We start from the raw sequence: 21373 nt of genomic DNA on the forward strand, positions 1-21373 counted from the left end.
CTTCGGGGCGGGGGGCAGGGGAGCTACACTTCTAATGACTCTTTTCTACTCCCTGAAGGAAGGAGTTGGCCATTCCCAAACCTGAAATTTGGCAGATTCATGCTTCACCTGTGTTTCCATTTGTATATTTAAACTTTGAGCTGCCAGTGAGATTTTTCTTACTGAGTCCAAAACCTAGAAATTATTATTTTTTTTTTTAATTCACATGTATTATTTGAATGAACTGTTCCCTACAGTCAGTCTCCGCTGACTTTAGGCACTGGCTTTCTAAGCAATGTCTTCACTTATTCTGGGCACAAGTCTCAGCTCTTTCCTACTGCTCCAGGTGCAAGTGGATCTCAACTTAGAATACAGTAAATTCATATATATCTATATCTACAGGGTCATTATGAGTCAGAATTGGCTTGATGGCAATGGATGCGTATATCTGAATCTGTTTGTTTGTTTGTGTGTTTGTGAATTCATGTACCAGTTCCATACTGCTCTAATTATTTTAGTTTACTGGTATGTTTGAAAATCTGTCCAAATCTAGTGCCCTCTCGTTTTTTTTTTTTTAATATTGGAAACTTCCTGTCTGCCTATTTTTTATTCTTATAAATAGTAGTAATACTTAAGTAGTGGTATCCTTTTTATGGAAAACTAATTGGGTTTTGTGTATTTACATTGCTCCTATCTTTGTTGTTGTTGGAGGTGCCATTTAGTCTATTCTGACTCATAGCGACCCTATATACAACAGAAGGAAACACTCCCAGTTCCTGAGCCATACTCATAATCATCGCGATGTTTGAGCCCATTGTTGTAGCCACTGTATTAATCCCTTTCAAGGAGGCTCTTCCTCTTTTTTGCTGACCTTCCACTTTACCAAGCATGATGTCCTTCTCCTAGGACTGGTCCCTCCTGATAACATGTCTGAACTATGTGACAGGAAGTCTAGCCATCTTTGCTTCTGATGAGCATTCTGCCTCTACTTCTTCCAAGACAGATTTGTTCGTTCTTCTGGCAGTCTATGGATATCGGATATTGTTTCTGAACACCATAATTCAAAAGCATCTATTCTTCTTTGGTCCTCTTTATTCACTGCCCAGCTTTCACATGCATATGAGGCAACTGTAAACACCACGGCTTGGGTCAGGCTCACTTATTCCTTAAAGTGAAATCTTTGCTTTTTAAAACTTTAAAGAGATCTCCTACAGCAGATTTGTCCAATGCAATGTGTCGTCTGATTTCTTGACTGCTGCTTTTGTGGCTGTGGATTATAGATCCAAGCCAAATAAATGCTTGAGAAGTTCAATCTTTTCTCCATTTATCTTGATGTTGCTTATTGATCCAGTTGTGAGGATTTTTGCTTTATGTTGAGGCGTAATCCATACTGAAGGGTGTGGTCTTTTATCTTCTTCAATAAGTGCTTCAAATCCTCTTCATTTTCAACAAGCAAGGTTGTGTCATCTACATATGTCAGGTTGTTAATGAGGCTTCCACCAATCCTGATGCCCTGTTCTTCTTCATAATCCAGTTTTTCAGATTAATTGCTCAGCATACACATTGAATAAGTATGGTCAAAGGATACAGCCCTGATGCACACCTTCACTAACTCTAAACCTTGCAGTATCCCCTTGTTCTGTTGGAACACCTGCTTCTTGGGCTAAGTACAAGTTCCCCAAGGCATAATTAAGTCTCCAGGAATTCCCATTCTTGGCACTGTTATCCAGCTTGAACTTGAATTTGAGCAATTGATGTTCCATTCCTCAGTGGACCTCTGTCTTGTTCGGACTGATAATATTGAACTTTTCCATTGTCTCTTTCCACAAATGTAGTTGATTTGATTCCTGTGAGGTCCACATGTTTAGTCACCATTTCTGTTGTTGAAAAAGGTATTTACAATAAAGAAGTCATTGGGCTACCAAAGTTTTATCATGTGATCTCCGGCATCATTGCTATCACCAAGGCCATATTTTCCAACTACCAATCCTTCTTTGCTTCCAACTTTTGCATTTCAATCACCAGTAATTATCAATGCATCTTGATTGCATGTTTAATCAATTTCAGACTGCAGAAGTTGGTAAAAAATATTCAATTTATCTTTGGCCTTAATGGTTGGTGTGTAAGTAGTCCTATTAACTAGACTTCCTTGTATGCTTATGGATATTATCACTGACAGAATTGTACTTCAGGATAGATCTTGAAATATTCTTTTTGGCAACAAATGTGACGCCATTCCTCTTCAATTTGTCATTTCTGGCGTAGTAGACCATATGATTGCCTGATTCAAAATGGCCAATACCAGTCCATTTCAGCTCACTAATGCCGAGGATATCCAGCTTTATGAGTTCCATTTTAGTTTTGATGATTTCCAATTTTCCTAGATTCATATTTTGCACATTCCATGTTCTGATTATTATTGGATGTTTGCAGTTGTTTCTTCCCATTTTGAGTCCTGACACATCAGTAAATAAAGGCCCTGAAGCTTGACTCCATCCGTGTCATTAAGGCAGATTCTACCTTGAGGATGCAGTTCTTCCCCAGTCGCATTTTGAGTGCATTCCAAACTGTGGTGCTCATTTTCCGGGACTATTTTTTTTTATATCAGACAATGTTCTCCTGCTCTTCATAAGGTTTTCATTGGCCAGTTTTTTCAGAGGTAGACCCCCAGGTTCTTCTTAGTCTGTCTCAGTCTAAAAGCTCTCCCGAAATGCACTAACCACTAATGGCAAAGATGAGGAAATTGAATATTTTTACCAACTTCTGTGGTCTGAAATTGATCAAAAGTATCAAGATGCATTGATAATTACTGCTGTTTGAAAATGGAAAGTTGGAAGCAAAGAAGAAGTATCAGTAGTTGGAAAATATGGCCTTGGTAATAGAAACGATGCCAGAGATGACATGATAGAATTTTGAAAGACCACTGGCTTTTTTTGTTGTTGTTATTCTTTTTTTTTTTTTAGTCGAACTTTAGATGAAGGTTTACAGAACAAACTAGTTTCTCATCAAACAGTACATACATTGTTGTATGACATTGGTTAACAACCCCATGACATGTCAACACTCTCCCTTCTCAACCCTGGGTTCCCTATTACCAGCTTTCCTGCTCCCTCCTACCTCCCAGTTCCTGCCTCAGGGTTGGTGCACCCCTTTAGCCTTGTTTTGTTCCATGGACCTGTTCAATCTTTGGCTAAAGGGTGAACCTCAGGAGTGGCCTCAATATTGAGCTGAAGGGGTGTCTGGGGGCCGTACTCTCAGGGTTTCTCCAGTCTCTGTCAGGCCAGCAAGTCTGGTCTTTCTTTTTCACTTGGAATTTTGTTCTACATTTTTCTCCAGCTCTGTCCGGGACCCTCTATTGTGATCCCTATCAGAGCAGCCAGTAGGCACCATCTAGTTGTACTAGACTCAGTCTGGTGGATGCCGTGGTAGATGTGGTCCATTAGTCCTTTGAAGTAATTTTTCCCTTGTATCTTTAGTTTTCTTCATTCTTCCTTGCTCCTGAAGGGATGAGACCAGTGGAGAATCCTAGATGGCCCCTCACAGGCTATTAAGACCCCAGATGCTACTCACCAAAGTAGAATGTAGAACATTTTCTTCATAAACTCCGTTATGCTAATTGAGCTAGATGTTCCCTGAGACTATGGTCCCCACAGCCCTCAGCACAGCAATTCGGTCACTCAGGGAGTTTGGATGTGTCTATGGAGCTACCATGGGCTTGCCTTGTACAGGTTGTGCTGGCTTCCCCAGTACTGTGTACTGTCTTGTTCACAAGTTCACCAAAGTTTCTGCTTGTCTATTGTCTATTAAGCATTTTTCCATCCCTACCCCTCCCCTCCCTTGTATCCACCAAAAATTATTCTTTTTATGTATACACCTTTTCATGAGTTTTTACAGTAGGGGTCTCATACAATATTTGTCCTTTCGTGATTGACTTATTTCACTCAGCATAATGTCCTCCAGGTGCATCCATTTTATGAGATGCTTCACTGATTCATCGTTGTTCTTTAGTGTTGCATAATACTCCACCGTGTGTATGTACCTCAGTTTGTTTATCCATTCATCTGTCAATGAACATCTAGGTTGTTTCCATCTGTTTGCTATTGTGAACAATGCTGCAATGAACATGGGTGTGCATATGTCTATTCGTGTGATAAATCTTAATCTCTCTAGGATATATTCCTAGGAGTAGGATTGCTGGCTCATATAGTATTTTTATTTCTAGCTTTCTAAGGAAGTGCCATATCATTTTCCAAAATGGTTGTATCATTTTGCATTCCCACCAGCAGTGCATGAGAGTTCCAATATCCCCGCAGCCTCTCCAACATTTGTTATTTTCTGTCTTATTCATTTGTGCCAGTAATGCTGGGGTGAGATGATATCTCATTGTGGTTTTGATTTGCATTTCTCTGATGGCTAGAGATCTTGAGCATATCCTCATGTGTCTGTTGACGGCTTAAATGTCTTTGCTGAAGTGTCTGTTCATTTCCTTTGCCCATTTTTTGGTTGTTTTTTTTGTCTTTTTGTTGTAGAGGCATTGGATTTTCTTGTAGATCTTAGAGACTAGATCTTTGTCTGGTTTGTAATAGCCAAATTTTTTTTTTCCCCAGTCTGTAGGTTCTCTTTTTACTCTTTTGGTGAAGTCTTTTGATGAGCATGACCGTTTAATTTTTAGAAGATCCCAGTTATTGAGTTATCCTCTGTAGCTTGTGTGTTGTTGGTTGTGATTTGTATCCTGGTAATGCCATGTATTAGGGCCTCTAGTCTTGATCCTGTTTTTTCTTCTATGAACTTCACAGTTTTTGGCTTTATATTTGGGTCTTTGATCCATCTTGAGTTAATTTTTGTATATGTTGTGGGGTATGAGTCCTGTTTCACTTTTTTTCAGATGGGACACCCAGTTTTGCCAGCACCATTTGTCTTTTCCCTATTTGGTGGACTTTGGGCCCTTGTCAGGGATCAGGTGACCATAGGTGGATGGATTTACATCCGGGTTCTCAATTTTGTTCCATTGGTCAATGTACCTGTCATTGTCCCAGTACCAGGCTGTTTTGAGCAGGTTCTGAGGTCTGGTAGTGTGAGCCCTCCTACTTTATTCTTCTTCTTCAATAGTGCTTTATTTTTTTGCGGCCTCTTCCCTTTCCACATAAAATTAATGATAAATGTTTCGATCTCTTTAAAGAATGTTATTGGTATTTGGGTCGATATTGCATTGTATTTGAAAATCACTTTGGGTAGAATTGTCAGTTTCACAGTGTTGAGTCTACCTACCCCTGAGCATGTTTTTCCATTCATGTAGATCTCTTTTGGTTTCTTGTGGTAGTGTTTTGTAGTTTTCTTTGTATAGGTCTCTTACATCCCTGGTTAGGTTTATTTCCAAGTATTTTATTTTTTAGGGGCTATGATAATTGCTATTGCTTTCCTGATTTCCTTTTCATCATTCTCTTTATTGCTGTATAGGAATCCAACTGACTTTTGTGTGTTGATCTTCTATCCTGCTACTCTGCTGAATCTTTCTATTAGTTCCAGTGGTTTTCTCACGGAGTCTTTTGGATTTCCTAAGTATAGTGTCATATCATCTGCGAATAGGGACAGTTTAACTTCCTCATTACCCATTTGGATGCCATTTTTTTTTTTTATTTCTGTTTCTTGCCTTATTGCTCTAGTTAGAACTTCCAACACAATGTTAAATAGGAGTGGTGATAAAGGGCATCCTTGTCTTGTTCCCGTTCTCAAAGAGAATGTTTTCAACCTCTGTACATTGAGAATGATGTTGGCTGTTGGGTTTGCATAGATGCCCTTTATTATGTTGAGAAACTTCCCTTCTATGCCTATTTTATTGAGAGTTTTTTATCAGGAAGGGGTGTTGGACTTTGTCAAATGCCTTTTCTGCGTCGATTGAGATGATCACGTGATCCTTTTCTTTCCTTTTATTTATGTAGTGGATTACGTTGATTGACTTTCTAATGTTGAACCATTCTTGCATAACTGGTATGAATCCTACTTAGTCATTTTTTTTTTTTTTTTTTGATATGATGCTGAATTCTATTGGCTAGAATTTTGGGGGGAATTTTTTGCATCTATATTCATGAGAGATATTGGTGTATAATTTTCTTTTTTTGTGGTGTCTTTGCCTGGTTGTGGTATCAGAGTTATGCTGGCTTCATAGAATGAATTTGGAAGTATCACTTCCTTCTCTATGATCTGTAACAGTTTGAGTAAAACTGGTGTAAGCTCTTCTCTGAATGTTTGGTAGAATTCTCCAGTGAAGCCATCTGGGCCAGGACTTTTTTCGGTTAGGAGTTTTTTTAAATTACTTTTCCAATCTCTTCTCTAGTTATGGGTATGTTCAGATTTTCAACATTTTGTTTTAGTTTAGGTAGGTAGTATGTCTCTAGAAATTTGTCCATTTCCTCTAGGTTTTCAAATTTGTCGGAGTATAGTTTTTCATAATACTCTGTTATGATCCATTTTATTTCAGTTGTGCCTGTTGTAATGCCCCCATTTCCTTTCTTATTTGGGTTATTTGCATTCTCTCCTGTTCTTTTTTTTTTTTAGTTTGGCCAGTGTTCTGCCGATTTTGTTGATCCTTTCAAGGAACCAGCTTTTGTTTTGTTGATTCTATTATTTTTCTATTCTCTGTTTCATTTATTTCTGCTCTGATCTTTATTATTTCCCTTCTTCTGGTGGCTGTGCATTTCTTTTGCTGTTCTTTTTCTGTTTGTTCAAGTTGTGTAACTGATGTTTTGATTTTGTCCTTTTCTTCTTTTTGATGTGTGCATCTAGTGCTATAAATTGACACCTAAGGACTGCCTTTACTGTGTCCCAAAAGTTTTGGTATGATGTGTTTTCATTCTCCTTTGATTCCAGTAACTCCTTGATTCCATCTTTGATTTCTTCTATTACCCAGTGGTTTTTCAGCAGGGTGTTATCCAGTTTACATATAATTGATTTTTTCCCCTTACTTCTCCTGTTGTTAATTTATATTTTGATGGCATTGTGGTCAGAGAAGATACTTTGTATTATCTCAATGCTTTGGATTTTGTTGAGGGTTGCTCTGTGGCCTAAGATGTGGCCTGTTCTGGAGCATGTTCTGTGTGTGTTGGAAAAGGATTTGTACTTTGCACCTGTTGGGTGGAGTGTTCTATATATGTCTATGAGATCAAGTTGGCTGATTGTGCTCTTCAGCTCTTCTGAATTTTTGTTGATTTTCTTACTAGATGTTCTGTCCTTTACTGAGAGTGGTGTGTTGAAGTCTCCTGCTATTATTGTGGCACTGTCAATTTCTGTTTTTAGTGCTGTTAGAGTTTTTTTTATGGATTTTGGACCCCTATCATTGGGTATGTAGATGTTCATTATGGATAAGTCTTCATGATGGATCATCCCTTTAATAATTATATTCTTTGTCTTTTATGGTGGATTTTGTTTTCAAGTTTATCTTATCTGAAATTAGTATTGCCACTCCTGCTCTTTTTTGGTAGTTATTTGCTTGATATATTTTTTTCTATCCTTTGATTTTTAATAGATTTACATCTTTGTTTCTAAGGTGTGTCTCTTATAGAGAGCATACTGATGGATCCTGTTTTTTTTTTTTAATCCATCCATCACTTTTTTATTACAAATAACTTTTTACAACATAAACCATCACTATATGCATGGACCTTGCTGGATGGAATACATCGGAATTAAATCTACTACATTTGTGGAGAGACTATGGAGAAGCTCAATATCATCACTTAGAACAAGGCCAGTGGCAGACCACTGAACAGGCCATGAATTGTACATGTGCAAGCTCAAGGTGAAGCTGAAGGAAATTAAACAAGTCCATGAGAGGCAAAGTACGACGGTCAGAATCTCACCTGAATTTAGAGACCATCTCAAGAATACATTTGGTGCATTGAACACTAATGACTAAAACCAGAGAAGTTATGGGATGACATCAAGTACATTATACATGAAAAAAGCAAAAGGGCATTAAAAAGACAGAAATAAAATACGAGAAGAAGATTTCAAAGGATGTCTTCAGAAGACAAAGTAAAGAATTATAATGAAATATGCAAAGACCTGAAGTTAGAAAATCAAAAAGGAAGAACATGTTCAGCATTTCTCAAGCTGAAAGAACTGAAGATAGAATTCAAATCTCTAGGTGTGATACTGAAGGATTCTATGGGAGCAATATTGAACCACTCAGGTAGCATTACAAGAAAATGGGAGAAATACACAGAGTCATTGTACCTGAAAGAATTGGTCTACAGTCAACTATTTCAGGAGGTAGCCTATGATCAAGAGATGATAGTACTGAAGGAAGAAGTCCAAGCTGCACTGAAGGAAATGGCAAAAAACAAGGCTCTAGGAGCTGCCAAAATACCAGTTGAGATGTTTCAACAAATGCATGCAGTGCTGGAAGTGTTCACTCCTCTATCTTGTGAAATTTGGAATAGTTTCCTAGCCAACCAAATGAGAGAGATCCATATTTGTGCCAATTCCAAAGAAAGGTGATCCAACACACAAGTAAAATTTTGCTGAAGATCCTTCAAAAGCTGTTCCAGCAATACATCAACCAGGAACTACCAGAAATTCAAGCTGGATTCAGAAAAGGACATGGAAAGAGGGGTATCATTGCTGATGTCATATGAACCTTGACTGAAAGCAGAGAATACAAGAAAGATGTTTACTTTTGTTTTATTGACTATGCAAAGGCATTTGACTGTGTGGATCATAACAAATTATGGATAACACTGTGAAGAAGTGGAATTCCAGAACACTTAACCATGCTTATGAGGAATCTGTACATAAACTGACAGACATTTGTTTGGACAGAACAGAACGAGGGATTACTGTGTGGTTTAGAGTCAGGAAAGGTGTGGGTCAGGGTCGTATCCTTGCAGCATATTTATTCAATTTGTGTGCTGAGCAAATAATCCCAGAACCTGGCATCAGGATTGGAGGAAGGCTCATTAACAACCTGCCATGTGTAGATGACACAACCTTGACTGCTGAAAGTGCAGACTGCTTGAAGCACTTACTGATCAAATACTATAGCCTTCTGTATGGACTGCAACTCAGATTAAGAAAACAAAAATCCTCACAACTGAACCATTAAGCAACAACATGATAGATAAATGGAGAAAGGATTGAAGTTGTCAAGGATTTCAATTTACTTGGGTTCACAATCAATACCCAAGGAATCAGCAGTCAAGAAATCAGATGACATATTGCGTTGGGCAAATCTGTGGCAAAAGGCCTCTTGAAAGTGATGAAAAACTAGGATGTCACTTTGAGGATTAAGGTACTCCTGACACAAGCCACAGTATTTTCAGTCGCCTCATATGCATGTGAAACCTGGACAACGAGTAAGGAATACCAAATAAGAATTGGCGACTTTGAATTATGTCGTTGGAGAAAAATATTGAACATATCATTGACTGCCAGAAGAAAGAACAAATCTGTCTTGAAAGAAGTACAAGAATGCTCCCTAGAAGCAAGGATGGTGAGGCTTTGTCTCAAGCAGTTTGGACAAGTTATCAGGAGGGATCAGCCTCTAGAGAGGGACATCGTGCTTCGTAAAGTGAAAGGTCAATGAAAAAAAGTATGACCCTCAAGGAGATGGATTGACACTGTGGCTGCAACAATGGGCTCAAGCACAGCAAAGACTGTGAGGTGGCACATGACTGGGCAGTGCTTCCTTCTGTTGTACACAGGGTTGCTATGAGTCAGAGTCGACTTCCTGGCACCTAACACCAACAAGGGTGAATTGTTGAGTATGATTTTACTAGATCATGATGAGGGAGTAGAATATTTCAGACTGACATTTGCACTGCAGATAACCAAGTTTCTTTATGATGCAAACACTCTGTGTTCCTGCATTAAACTGTTAAGATGGAATCCCACAGTCATATAGTCTTGTAACTCTAGCCAACTCACAAAGTAGGTGAATAAAAACAGTATATCTTTCAGGAAAAGGACCACAGGACTTGATTTTAATTGAAAGACAATTAAGCCAACAAATTTTGCCTTGCCACACCAGCTTTATTTTTACCAATGATTAAACAAAGTTACATTAAAATGGAGCAACCTAAGGGAGAGTAAAGTATGACCGATCAGCTTCAGCTGAGATGGGCTCCTTCAGATATGGAGTTCCCAAGTTCCTCACTTCTCCATGATCATGTGTGGGCTCCTTCAGATATGGAGTTCCCAAGTTCCTCACTTCTCCACGATCATGTGTGGCCAGTGCAAAAAAAAGGCCGGAGCGAGTAATTGAAGGAGTAAGCGGGGTATTCCCATATGAGGGAATTTTTGGCAACATTAACAAAACTCACACTTCCACTGTTAAAATCAACAAACACACCAACCTTCCCCAGAGGTTTCTCTATGTACTGAGGAAACACTGGGGAGGTGGTGAAAAGATGGTAACCATTATCCCCCTTCACACATAAAAGAAGAAATGTGTCCCCAGATTCAATCACTGAGCAGTTCTTCCTTAGCCAAGTATCCTTACAGACCCCTACAGCCCAGTCCCAAGAGCTGTCCACATGCATCTCCCAGTAGTGTTTTCCAGAGGTGAAGGCCTGGGCTCCCCATGTAGCAAAGTAGTTGCATCTTCCAGATGGAAAAGGCACCTCTTGAAGGTCATGTCTAAATATCAAACTTCTCACGTCATCAGACAGCATGATATCGTGACTGCTTGTTTCATAATTCAAGGAAATGTTCACTGCGGAAAGAAGAGAATATTCCAGTCAAAATCAGTTTTTAAAGTCTTACGAATGTAGAGTGTCACTGGAAAACCGACCAAGACTTTAAGGGCAGCTTGGTCGGAAAATGTCATTAGATTCAGGGGCTACCAGTATATCTGCAGAATTAACAAGTACCTAATCTCAATGGAAAAAAATCACAAAGATTTTTTACATTTCACTTCCCATTAGAAATAGAAGACTTTCCCATAAGGCGTAGTCATTGCTATGAAATTAACTTCAGTGCCCCTCTTCAGGGGAAAGAAGATCCTTAGAGATAAATAATTGGTGATCACTTTGCCAGGCATACTATGATATTCCAGTCAAGGAAACAAATTCCAATTAAAAATAAAAAGATCTAAATACATCTTCTTAGAAGAAGTTTTCTACTAAGAATTTTCTGGATTTTACTCCTGGTTTCACCTCAAGCTTGGTCTTCATCTGCATGCCAGTCTAACCTCCCTGGTTTAGGTCTACTATGGAATTCTGTATACTGTCTCATCAACCCCCAACTTGTTTTACTGTTGTTCCTCACAAATTCTTATTTTATGCCTTTCATTATTTTATGTTTATGGACTAAATTTTCTAGCTATATCAATTACAATGCGCATTATTACAAATTCAATTACTAAGAAGCTTTACAGGAAAAATATTTAAAAAATTAAAATTTGCCAACTGTTACAGGTTGAATTGTGCCTCACCAAAATATGTGTCGTAAATCCTAACTTCTATGTCCGTGTTTATAATCCCACTTGGGAACGGATTATCTTTGTCGTGCTAATGAGGCAGAATTACTGTAGGATATCTTGAGTCAATCTTTTTGAGATATAAAAGAGATTAAAAAGCAAGCCAGCAAGCAGAGGTGGGAGAGGAAAGACACCATGCCAAATGAAGATCACCAAGGAGCAAAGGAATAAGAACTTCCCCAGAGCAAACAGAGGGTAAGCCTTCCCTTAGATCCAGCACCCTAAATTCCAAGTTCTAGCCTCCTAAACTGTGACAAAATAAATTTGTGTTTGTTGACGCCACTCATTTGTGGTATTTCTGTCATAGCAGCACTAGGTAACTAAAACATCAATCCTATCACCATAACTAACTTTACTTTAGTTAAAACTTGAATGCCCTAACTAAATATGGAGTTCTATACGACTAAATGAATGAATAACTGGTATTTTATCTCGGAATGGTTCTAGGAGCCCCCCTTTTTTTTTCAGAGTTTAAAAATATATTTAATTTTTTTTCTACTGAACACTTTTTTATTGTACTTTGCCTGAACGTTTACAGAACAAGCTAGCTTCTCATTAAACCGTTAGCACACATATTGTTCTATGAAATTGGTTAACAACCCCACGACATGTCAACATTCTCCCTTCTTGACCTTGGGTTCCCCATTACCAGCCTTCCTGTCCCCTCCTGCCTTCTAGTCCTTGCCCCTGGGCTGCTATGCCCCTTTAGTGTCATTTTGTTTTATGAGCCTGTCTAACCTTTGGATGAAAGGTGAAACTTCAGGAATGACTTCATTACAGAGCTGAAAGTGTATCCAGGGGCCATACTCTCAGGGTTTTTCTCCAGTCTCTCTCAGACCAGTAAGTTTGGTCTTTTATTGTGAGTTAGAACTTTGTTCTACATTTTTCTCCAGCTCTGTCCAAGACTCTCTATTGTGATCCCTGTCAGAGCAGTCAGTGGTGGTAGTCAGGTACCATCCAGTTGTACTGGACTCAGTCTGGTGGAGGCCATGTTAGTTGTGGTCCATTAGTCCTTTGGACTAATCTTTCCCTTGTGTCTTTAGTTTTCTTCATTCTGCCTTGCTCCCGAAGGGGAGGGACCAGTGGAGTATCTTAGATGGCCACTCACAGGCTGTTAAGACCCCAGGTGCTACTCATTAAAGTAGAAAGCAGAGCATATTCTCTACGAACTGTATTATGCCAATTCAGCTACATTTTTCCTGAGACCATGGTCCAGACAGCACTAGGAGCCCTTTTTGATTGTTTCCTGTTTCTCATTGTCTAATTTATTACAGGCATGAATCACATTTATCCTTTCACCAGCTTTCGTTTAGATTTTTTCATGTTATCCCAGGGCAACTATGACTATAAATGTCTCTTAGGAGGCTGTTCTCTCCTAAATCAAGGGTTAATAAAAAGGGCATAAAAAACAAAACCCATTACTGTCAAGTGGATTCCAACTCATAGTGACCCTACAGGACAGAATAGAACTGTCCCACACTGTTTCCAAGGAGCTGCTAGTGGATTCCAACTGCAGACCTTTTTGTTAGCAGCCAAGCTCTTAATTGCTCTGGCACCAGGGCTCCATATCATCCAAAGAAAACCATTAGTGAAGGACAATGCATGGGGTCCCATCATTGGGCTACCACTCACCTTGGAATTGGTTGAACCTGTCTATCAGTCCAGTGATGGGCCTGGCACTGAGCGCTGGGTTCACAGGCTGGGGCATGTGCAGTTGCACGGACTCACTCCTACACGGGGAAAGATTCAGGTAATCTTTCAGGTGCCAAAGGGGTCATCACAGTATGTACAAAATATGTCAGCGTTCAACGGAATAATATGTTTCATCAGAATTCCTTTCTGATATTGTAGTGTACCTCCATGTTCCTGGGATAAGACTGTGCAATTCTTAGGGATTCTTTCTTTTCTTCTGTCCCTGCCTCCACCCCCTTCTTATCATAGATGCCTGCCTCTCCTCTAACGCCTGGAAAAGCTAGTCCATGCACTTTTATATGTTAATGATTTTGAAAACTAAAATCATGCATAGCTGTTTTCTAGTGACTTCTGTATTGAACCCTACAATGTATACCTCCATGAGCACAGAAAGACAAAACAAAACTAACTTCTGATAGAGTGGGATAGAAAATTATATTCAGTAAAACACACACAGATACATGTGCTCATATAAATACACATGCACACGAAGATTTACTATCTCAATAACTTCATTTTGGTAGAAACACTTTGATCTCTTTACTAGCTCTCAAGGTGCTCTAGTTTGCATTGAAGGCCAAACTTACCTTGTCAATGTGTTTTCCAAATTCTGTAAAGAGAAAAAAAAAAGAAAAACTCAGAATTCTTCAGAAATTCTTTTTTTTTATGCCTGATCAGTCTTTGGATTTGGGAAATTTCAAAAAAATATCAAACCCTCCTTTCCTTACCCCCCCTGCCCCGGATTTTATAAATTTCTTTTACTTCTCCTCTTTAAAGGAAAATCACAGTACCACGCATTGACAGAAAATAAATTCTCGATGGCTAAGGGCTCTGAGGGTGAACAAAGACAGAGCAGGACATGAGTAGGGACTGCATTACTACAACCATCAGTTGTCTACAAGGTGGTCTTTTCACAGGGCTTGTTTCCAAAGGGTAATGTGCCTCAGAACAAGCACAACTCAAGCCTAGGACTTCCAAACAGAAGGAGGACATGAATGCTAGCTTTTCCTCTTCCTCACACTGCCCACCTGGAGACAAAAAGGTCTACAAATAAGTTGTTCCTTTCTGTTGGATAGAAAAGTGAATTAAATAAAGAGAATTGGGAAGGGAAACTACTCTCACAATTCCTCAAAGTTTTGTTGTTCCTGGTTAGGATAAGAGTTGAAGTTTATATCATATTCACTTGGACAATAATAGTCTGGACAGGAGCAGAAGATGCAGAAATAGGATTTTGGTTTGAAATATGTAATGGAAGTCAAAGATGTGAACTTGAACTAATATCCTCATTTCTTACCTGGAGCAGCTCCACGTCTGGTTTATGGCACAAATTCAGCAGCTCCTCAAACATTTCTCTTAGGTGGTTTTGTTTTTGAACCATTGTGGTTTGACTTTTCTTGAGTTGCTGTAAAATCTTTTTGCGTTCACTTTTCAGTCCCTCTAAATGTTGTTTTTCTTCCCTGTGGAGAACTGGATGCAACTTCCGATACTGATCTCTGATCATGTCTCTCCGTAGGCATATATAATCCTGCAGGGACATGGATTTCCTAGATCACACACCCAGGCTGCCTTTATCCTTCACCACTTAAACCTCACTCATTTCTCTTTGATTCATGATCATGTAATCCACCAACCACTGACATACATGTTAAATTCATGTCTTTCCACTCACCAGAAACCATGCTCATCCCTCTTTCCTTACTTTATTTTTCATTCCTTGTTAACTACAGAAACCCATCCTTTCCTCTAAACACTATAATTCACTTCTTAAGTTCCTGAAATTCTGTAGAATTTTTTTTCAGAGTTAATTTTTAAAATACGTTGTTGTTGTTAGGTGCTACTGAGTCAGTTCCAACTCACAAGGACTCTATGTACAACAGAATGAAAAATTGCCTGGTCCCAAGCCATCCTACCCTAACGATCTTTTTTATGTTTAAACTTATTGTTGCAGTCACTGTGTAAGTCCATCTCATTGAGGGTCTTCTTCTTTTTCCTGACCCTCTGCTTTACCAATATATGTTCTCTAAAATATGAAAGATTACATGTAAAAAGATAAATTTATGCTTGATTATTTAATATTCTGATCTGTTACTAATTTAGCCTCTCATCTCAAATCTCCTCAATCCTAACCTGATCATTCATTCTTAGCAGAAATGTTGCCTACTAGTCTGAGGATTAGAAATCATCAGACAAAACCTCCCTAAAATTCCTAATCCCATACCCTCAATCTGATTTCTCCCATCACTATCCCTTGTTGCCATGGATGGGATTCCTTCCTGGTAATGAGCACATAAGGCTTCAGGATCTCATTTTGTCCTAACATTATAGGAACATTAACCATTACCCCATTGCATGACCCCTGCCAATACCCATGTATTCATTCTCTCCTCACCAAGTCCTTTTCTTTCTCTTTTCCCCCAGTTTTTCAACATGTTGAAATTTCTCCCAGTTGATCCTATATCATTCTCTAGCCACTACATTATCGCTTTTCACTATCACAGGTACACTTCCTAAATTGCTATTTAAACCTTTTTCTCCCCATGGCCGTCTTTATACTAATCAGTATGACATCCCTGTAGTTCCCCATTATGTACTGTTTAATTTCTGGATTTCACCTTAGTCAGAAATCTCTGCTTGAAATGTCCATGGATTTTTTACGCTTGTCCTTTAAAACTCAAATTGATTGTGAACCTCTCTCCAAAACTTTTTCTCAACTCCTGACCAACGGTTTTTGAACTTCTCCAAATCCCTGCATGTGCCTCCATTTCAGCACTTTTTGCACTTTGTTCTGATGGCCTTTTTCTCCCTAGTCCCTGGTGTACTGAATTCTAGAAATCCTAAGTGTCCTACTCTCCTACATAAAAACAGCAGATCCTTTTTCCTACTGATGAGCTCACTCACGGAATCTCCTGGCAATGATGATTAAAGCTCAAGTTCTTAGTAGGTAAGGTCCCAGCATGTCTGTACCAAGCTGGTTATGAGGAAAACGTGGTCGCATGCTTACCATCCACAGGTTGATTATTCTGCACTCCTCGTTTAGATTTCTCTGATTTTCTTGGATCTTTTCCCATAAAGACCTCATTTGTTTTAAAAGCTTCTCCTGTAAAAACAAAAATACTGAATTAAGCACCAACAGAACAAATATTATAGATTTGAGACCCTTACTGACAGCTAAAGACCAGGGATGTTAGATGAACATACTTTCGGGCAAGTGGAAGGGTCATGTTTCACTGGCTACCCGATAGTCATCCCTTCTGGGAGTTTCAGGCTATAGAGCCACATAAAGTAATGAAACAATTTTCCTGAGAAAACTGTCAAATAAAGGCTTTATGTAATGTAATTAAATTTCCTATAAATATCTTGCTAATTCTCTATACTATTATCCTACATGTTTGTCCAGTATTACTAAATATGCTTCCAGTAAAAAAAAAAAAGCACTTGTTAAACATGGAATTTTTGTGGCCAGGAGCTATTTCTAAAAATGTGAGTGTTATGGTGTCCTGTGCTTCACTTTGCATAATCAAATTAATAATCATTAAGCGAATTGCCCTGCCACTCGAATACAGCCTCTGTGAAAGCAGATTTCCTTACCTATTTTATTCACAGCTTTATCCTTCCCACCTAGAACAGTGGCCAGCACATATAAGACTCCCAGTGATGAGTGAATTAATCATAATCACGGTACTCATCTTCCTTATACTCTCTTAGCTCTATTATTCTCCAGCTTTCAAAGGCTTTCAGAAGCATCACTTACTCGGTACTTCTCAACAGCGTATTCAATGGAACAGTGTCTGTGAGCCTCGTGCTCCTGAGAGGAAGAACAGAGCAAACAGAGTAGGTTCTTGCTCTCTTCACAGAACATCTTCTTTGTCTCCTTGTGTGTCCCACACATCTGATCCTCAGAGCTCAGGAACTGGCAGAGACTGGCTTGTCTAGCAAGGGACACCAGATTCTTCACAAGAATATTGGATTTGATGTCTGTCTTCTTTGATGTTTCCCCACATAGAGGACAACGGGTAGTTTTGGCTTCTTCCCAGGAAATGTATAGACAGGGCCTACAGAAGCTGTGCCCACAGCCTATGGTGACAGGGTCTATAAGGTAGTTCAAGCAGATGCAGCAGGTGAGTTCCTTTTGCAAGGCTTGGGAGATGTTGGAGTCCATTTTCCTGAGGGAAGAAAATCAGGAGAGCTTGTCATTTGCCCCAGAGAGACAAAAGACTAAGCAAACTTTTACTCCAATTGTGATTCAATAATATACTTACGTCTAGGCCTGATATAGTTTCTTTTGCTAATGACAAAAACTGGAAACTGACACAAAGACAGCTCTAGAGCTCTGTTGAAAACTTGGTTGGCTTCCTGATTAACATGATCTACACCATCAACTCCATTTCTCCTCCATAAAAGAACCTGTTTGTGTCCTTTCCTTCTTGGGCTTGTGCTTCAATAGTTTGACTCAATCTCTAGTATTCTGATTGGTGTAAAGCCAATCATAATGTTCCTAGTGACTGATTGGTTTAGCAAAGCTCATGCGACTAAACTTTTTACCTTTACTATTTCATTTAATTGACAAAACCATCCTATAAGGATGACTAATCCAAAATCATACCGACAGTTAATGTTGGAGCCAAAACTCATACCTTTGACTAAAATTAAAATCTGCTAACCGTTACTCTCCAAGATACCATACAGACAGAATCAACCAGCCAGTTTCTTATCAACTATTTTAATTTAAGCGAACAGTTCTGGTATTTTTCCTCGCCAAGACTGTCTGTGAAGTAGGGTTATAATTCTAATACAAAATCCTTAAAGAGAGAATAAAAGTTGAAAATAATAAAACACAGTAATGGGCAGTATGCACATTTGTCTCCTGCCCCTCACCTATAATACAGAAAGTGTCTTTCTTGAAACTCACTGTAAAAAATGCATTAGAAATATGTACATGAAAAACAGTCACAAAATCAAAATTTCTTCTTTGAAACTCTGTTAATTCAAACGGAATGTAACAAAAATTCAATTTCGGAATACGAAAGTGTTAATAAGAATTTAACAAAGCTTTGTAAAATTGGGAAACTCTGCTGGTATGGTGGTTAATAGCTTTGGCTGCTAACCAAAAGGTCCGCAGTTCAAGTCCACCAGACACTCCTTGGAAACTCTGTTGGGCAGTTCTCCCCTGTCCTGTAGGTTCGCTATGAGTCAAAATCAACTCAATGGCAACAGGCTTTTTGTTTTGTTTTCTTTGGTTGTAAAATTGGGTCAGATTTCAGTCAGAATCTTTATATATGAATATGTATGAAGAAGCCCTGGTGGTGCAAAGGGTTAAGCCATGTTGGTGGTTCCAATGCCTCCAGTGGCTCCTTAGGAGAAAGACCCAGTAATCTGCCAGGAAAATCCTATGGGGCAGTTCTGCTGAGTCACGTGGAGTTACTACAAGAGAGAAGCTACTCATCAGCTCCTAACAACAAGCTTTTAAAAACATCCTTTTATCTACACTAGGCATCTAAAGAAATCAAAAATTAAAGAGACTAGCAATATCTTCCGCACCCTTTCAAACTATTAGCAAGCACCCCTTCACACTGTGAAAAGATGAAAGTATCATGCAATAGTGAAAATCAGCACAAAATAACGAACTGTGCTTTTTAAAACTGATTTAGCTAAAACATTGGGTTCTCATCTTTACACTCAATGAATATAGACGGGAGTCACATTTCTGATATTCCTGCATGGTAACCAGTAACAATTTTATGCCCAAACATTTCCTGGCTTCTTAAAAATTTATATCAGTAAACAGAATTTTCTAAAGAGACACCAGTATCAAAAAAAATTTTTTTTTTGTCCAAACCATTCATTGCATTATATACTTATAGTAGAATAGTCTTTTTACTCATTGACTTATGCACTACATTTAGACTACTACATTTATCAACTTCTTATAGAATTAAGTACTTCTATTCCTTTTTCTGAAACCCTGGTGGTGTAGTGGTTAAGAGTTTGGCTGCTAACCAAAAGGTAAGCAGTCCAAATCCACCAGGCGCTCCTTGGAAACCTTATAGGGCAGTTCTACTCTGTCCTATAGGGTTGCTATGAATCAGAATTGACTCATCGGCCGTGGGTTTGGTTTTTTATTCCTTTTTCAGGAGCCACACAAAGTACAAAATTACAAGATACCTGGCTACTACTTTCTTCGTCCTTATAATCCATATAAACAATCAAGGCATACATAAAAATAAGACAAAATGCAATCACCCTATTAAATCTAATATATAATAATAATGACAAAACGGATTAATTCATATGTAGGTTAAGGAAAGGACTAATTTTTGCAAAGTAGACAAATGAAATCATTTCATAGAAAAACACCTCAATTTCCTGATTGATAAACTAAAATTATTTTTGGTTTGTTTCGGTTTGGGAAAGTAGCGGGAACTCCACTTCTGTATATTGTACACTCACCTAAGTCACCTAAGGAATATGTGAAGGATTTCGCAAACGCTTGCTGTAGAAGTAGTGTTATGAAAGTCAGTTCTGGGTTCAACTCCTTCTGATGTGGTCACAGGAGCTTTCAGAAGACTCCGCAGGCAGGAGAGATCCAAAGACACTCTGTCTCTTCTGGAGAAGAGTGAGCATGGTTTCTTGGGTGCCTTTTATTGAGCCCAGAAGACCACGCCCAGCTCTTCCCAGTGATTGTGTTCAGTGGGTCTTCTACTAGGTGTTACTGAGAATGATTAGGTTTCTTCAAAACAAAAGAAATGATTGATTTAACACCTTAACACCCTCCATAAGTAAACAAACCTCCACAAACATCATCTCATCAAGAAATATGTATTAACTTTTGGCAAACACAGCACACGCCTGCAAAGAGGGACAAGATGGCGGATGCTGACACTGAGGAAAATGTTTGCGACGTGCAGCAGTGTCTACCACCCCAGTTTTTTTCTCCTTCATTTGCATGTCCACCCAGAGGCAGGTGGTGGACCTGTGAGACAGTGTGAGGGCTGCCCTGAAGGAGAAGGATTCCTTAAAAACTGTGGAAGGGAGAGAGCTGAAAAGTGTGAAGCCCTCAGAAACTCCCAAGGAGTTTGTCATCCCTTTGATCTGGAATGAATACTGCAGGCAGCTACTGACCCAGGCCCCTGGACATCCAGAGGTGCTGAGGCCTCGGTGGATGGGGTGCTGATATACTAGGCTGTGAAGGAGCTCATTGAGGAATTCAAGTAGTCTCTGGAACACAGAGACAATGAGGGTGTCGATTCCAGGATCGCTATCCCCTTGATCCAGAAAGAATGCATCCCCAAAGGCGAAGGGGCAGACACCGAACTCCAGGCTAAGTGCCAGGAGAGGCAGATTATGAGGCCATCCCTGTGGAGGCCTATGAGCTGTCCATACTGCAGGTCATGGGCTGGAAACCTGGCAAGAACATCAGCCGTACTTTCAATCAAGCGGTGAAGCCCCATATCAATTCACAGAGGCCCAAGGGGTTAGGGGTAGGTGCCAGCCCGACCCATGCCAAGGCCCCCACCAGCCCCCCCGACTGCCAAAGGCAGATGAGGTACAAGAGGAGAAGGAAGAACAACCTCACGAACTGGTGCCTTGAGGAACTGTTCTGGTCCTGTTTGGCCTCCACTGAGGCTTCCATTGGAAGGTAAAATGCCTCAGTCCTGACAATGTTTGGGCCATGGTTCTGGCAGCGGAGAGCCAAGTTGTGACCGTTTGTTAGTACTGCCTGTGGCCTGTCTCCTTGCATAGGTTTGACAAGAACCTCTTGGATCTTAGCCAAGTGAGCAAAGCTTCCTCAGAACAACTGAAAGGAACTGCCTTGTTATGGAAGGCCTTCAGGGATAAAGACCTACATGTTCAGCAGGAGGACTCCGAAAGAAAGCAGAAACACCCTCTGGACTGACAAGAAGGAGAAAGCAGCCCCCGGGAGCCATACTATTTTCGCAGAGACCTGGGTGTGTGGGTTGTGGACAAGCTACACAAGGGCAGCAAATATTACAACATCAAGATGACAATTGAAGACGTCCTGAGCCCAGATACTTGTGTGTATCAGACCCTGATTTCCAAGGTCAAGGGAAACTGTGTGATGGTGGTGCTGGGACCATAGGCTAGAAGGGTGGGACGTCTGCTCGGCCAGGACACACAGCAGAGCCGGGCTTTAGTAACAGCCGTGGACAGAGAAATCAGTTGGTCGAGCTTCTCTCTGATGCTGTCTGCTGGTACATGGGCCCCAGTGAT

The 21373-nt window shown here is 39.6% G+C and overlaps 1 protein-coding gene across 1 annotated transcript in view; it reads right to left on the reverse strand.

The window, feature by feature from the left end:
• Window positions 1-10193: 10193 nt before the first annotated feature.
• The window catches only part of LOC126078921 (tripartite motif-containing protein 43-like), a 458981-nt gene continuing 447801 nt past the window's right edge, over window positions 10194-21373 (reverse strand). The window contains exon 7 of the mRNA XM_049889747.1: window positions 10194-10328. Coding sequence (XP_049745704.1) covers window positions 10194-10328 — 135 coding nt within the window. The remainder of the gene's footprint in view (window positions 10329-21373) is intronic.

The sequence above is a fragment of the Elephas maximus genome, chromosome 7, assembly GCF_024166365.1.
Source record: "Elephas maximus indicus isolate mEleMax1 chromosome 7, mEleMax1 primary haplotype, whole genome shotgun sequence".
NCBI classification, from domain to species: domain Eukaryota; kingdom Metazoa; phylum Chordata; class Mammalia; order Proboscidea; family Elephantidae; genus Elephas; species Elephas maximus.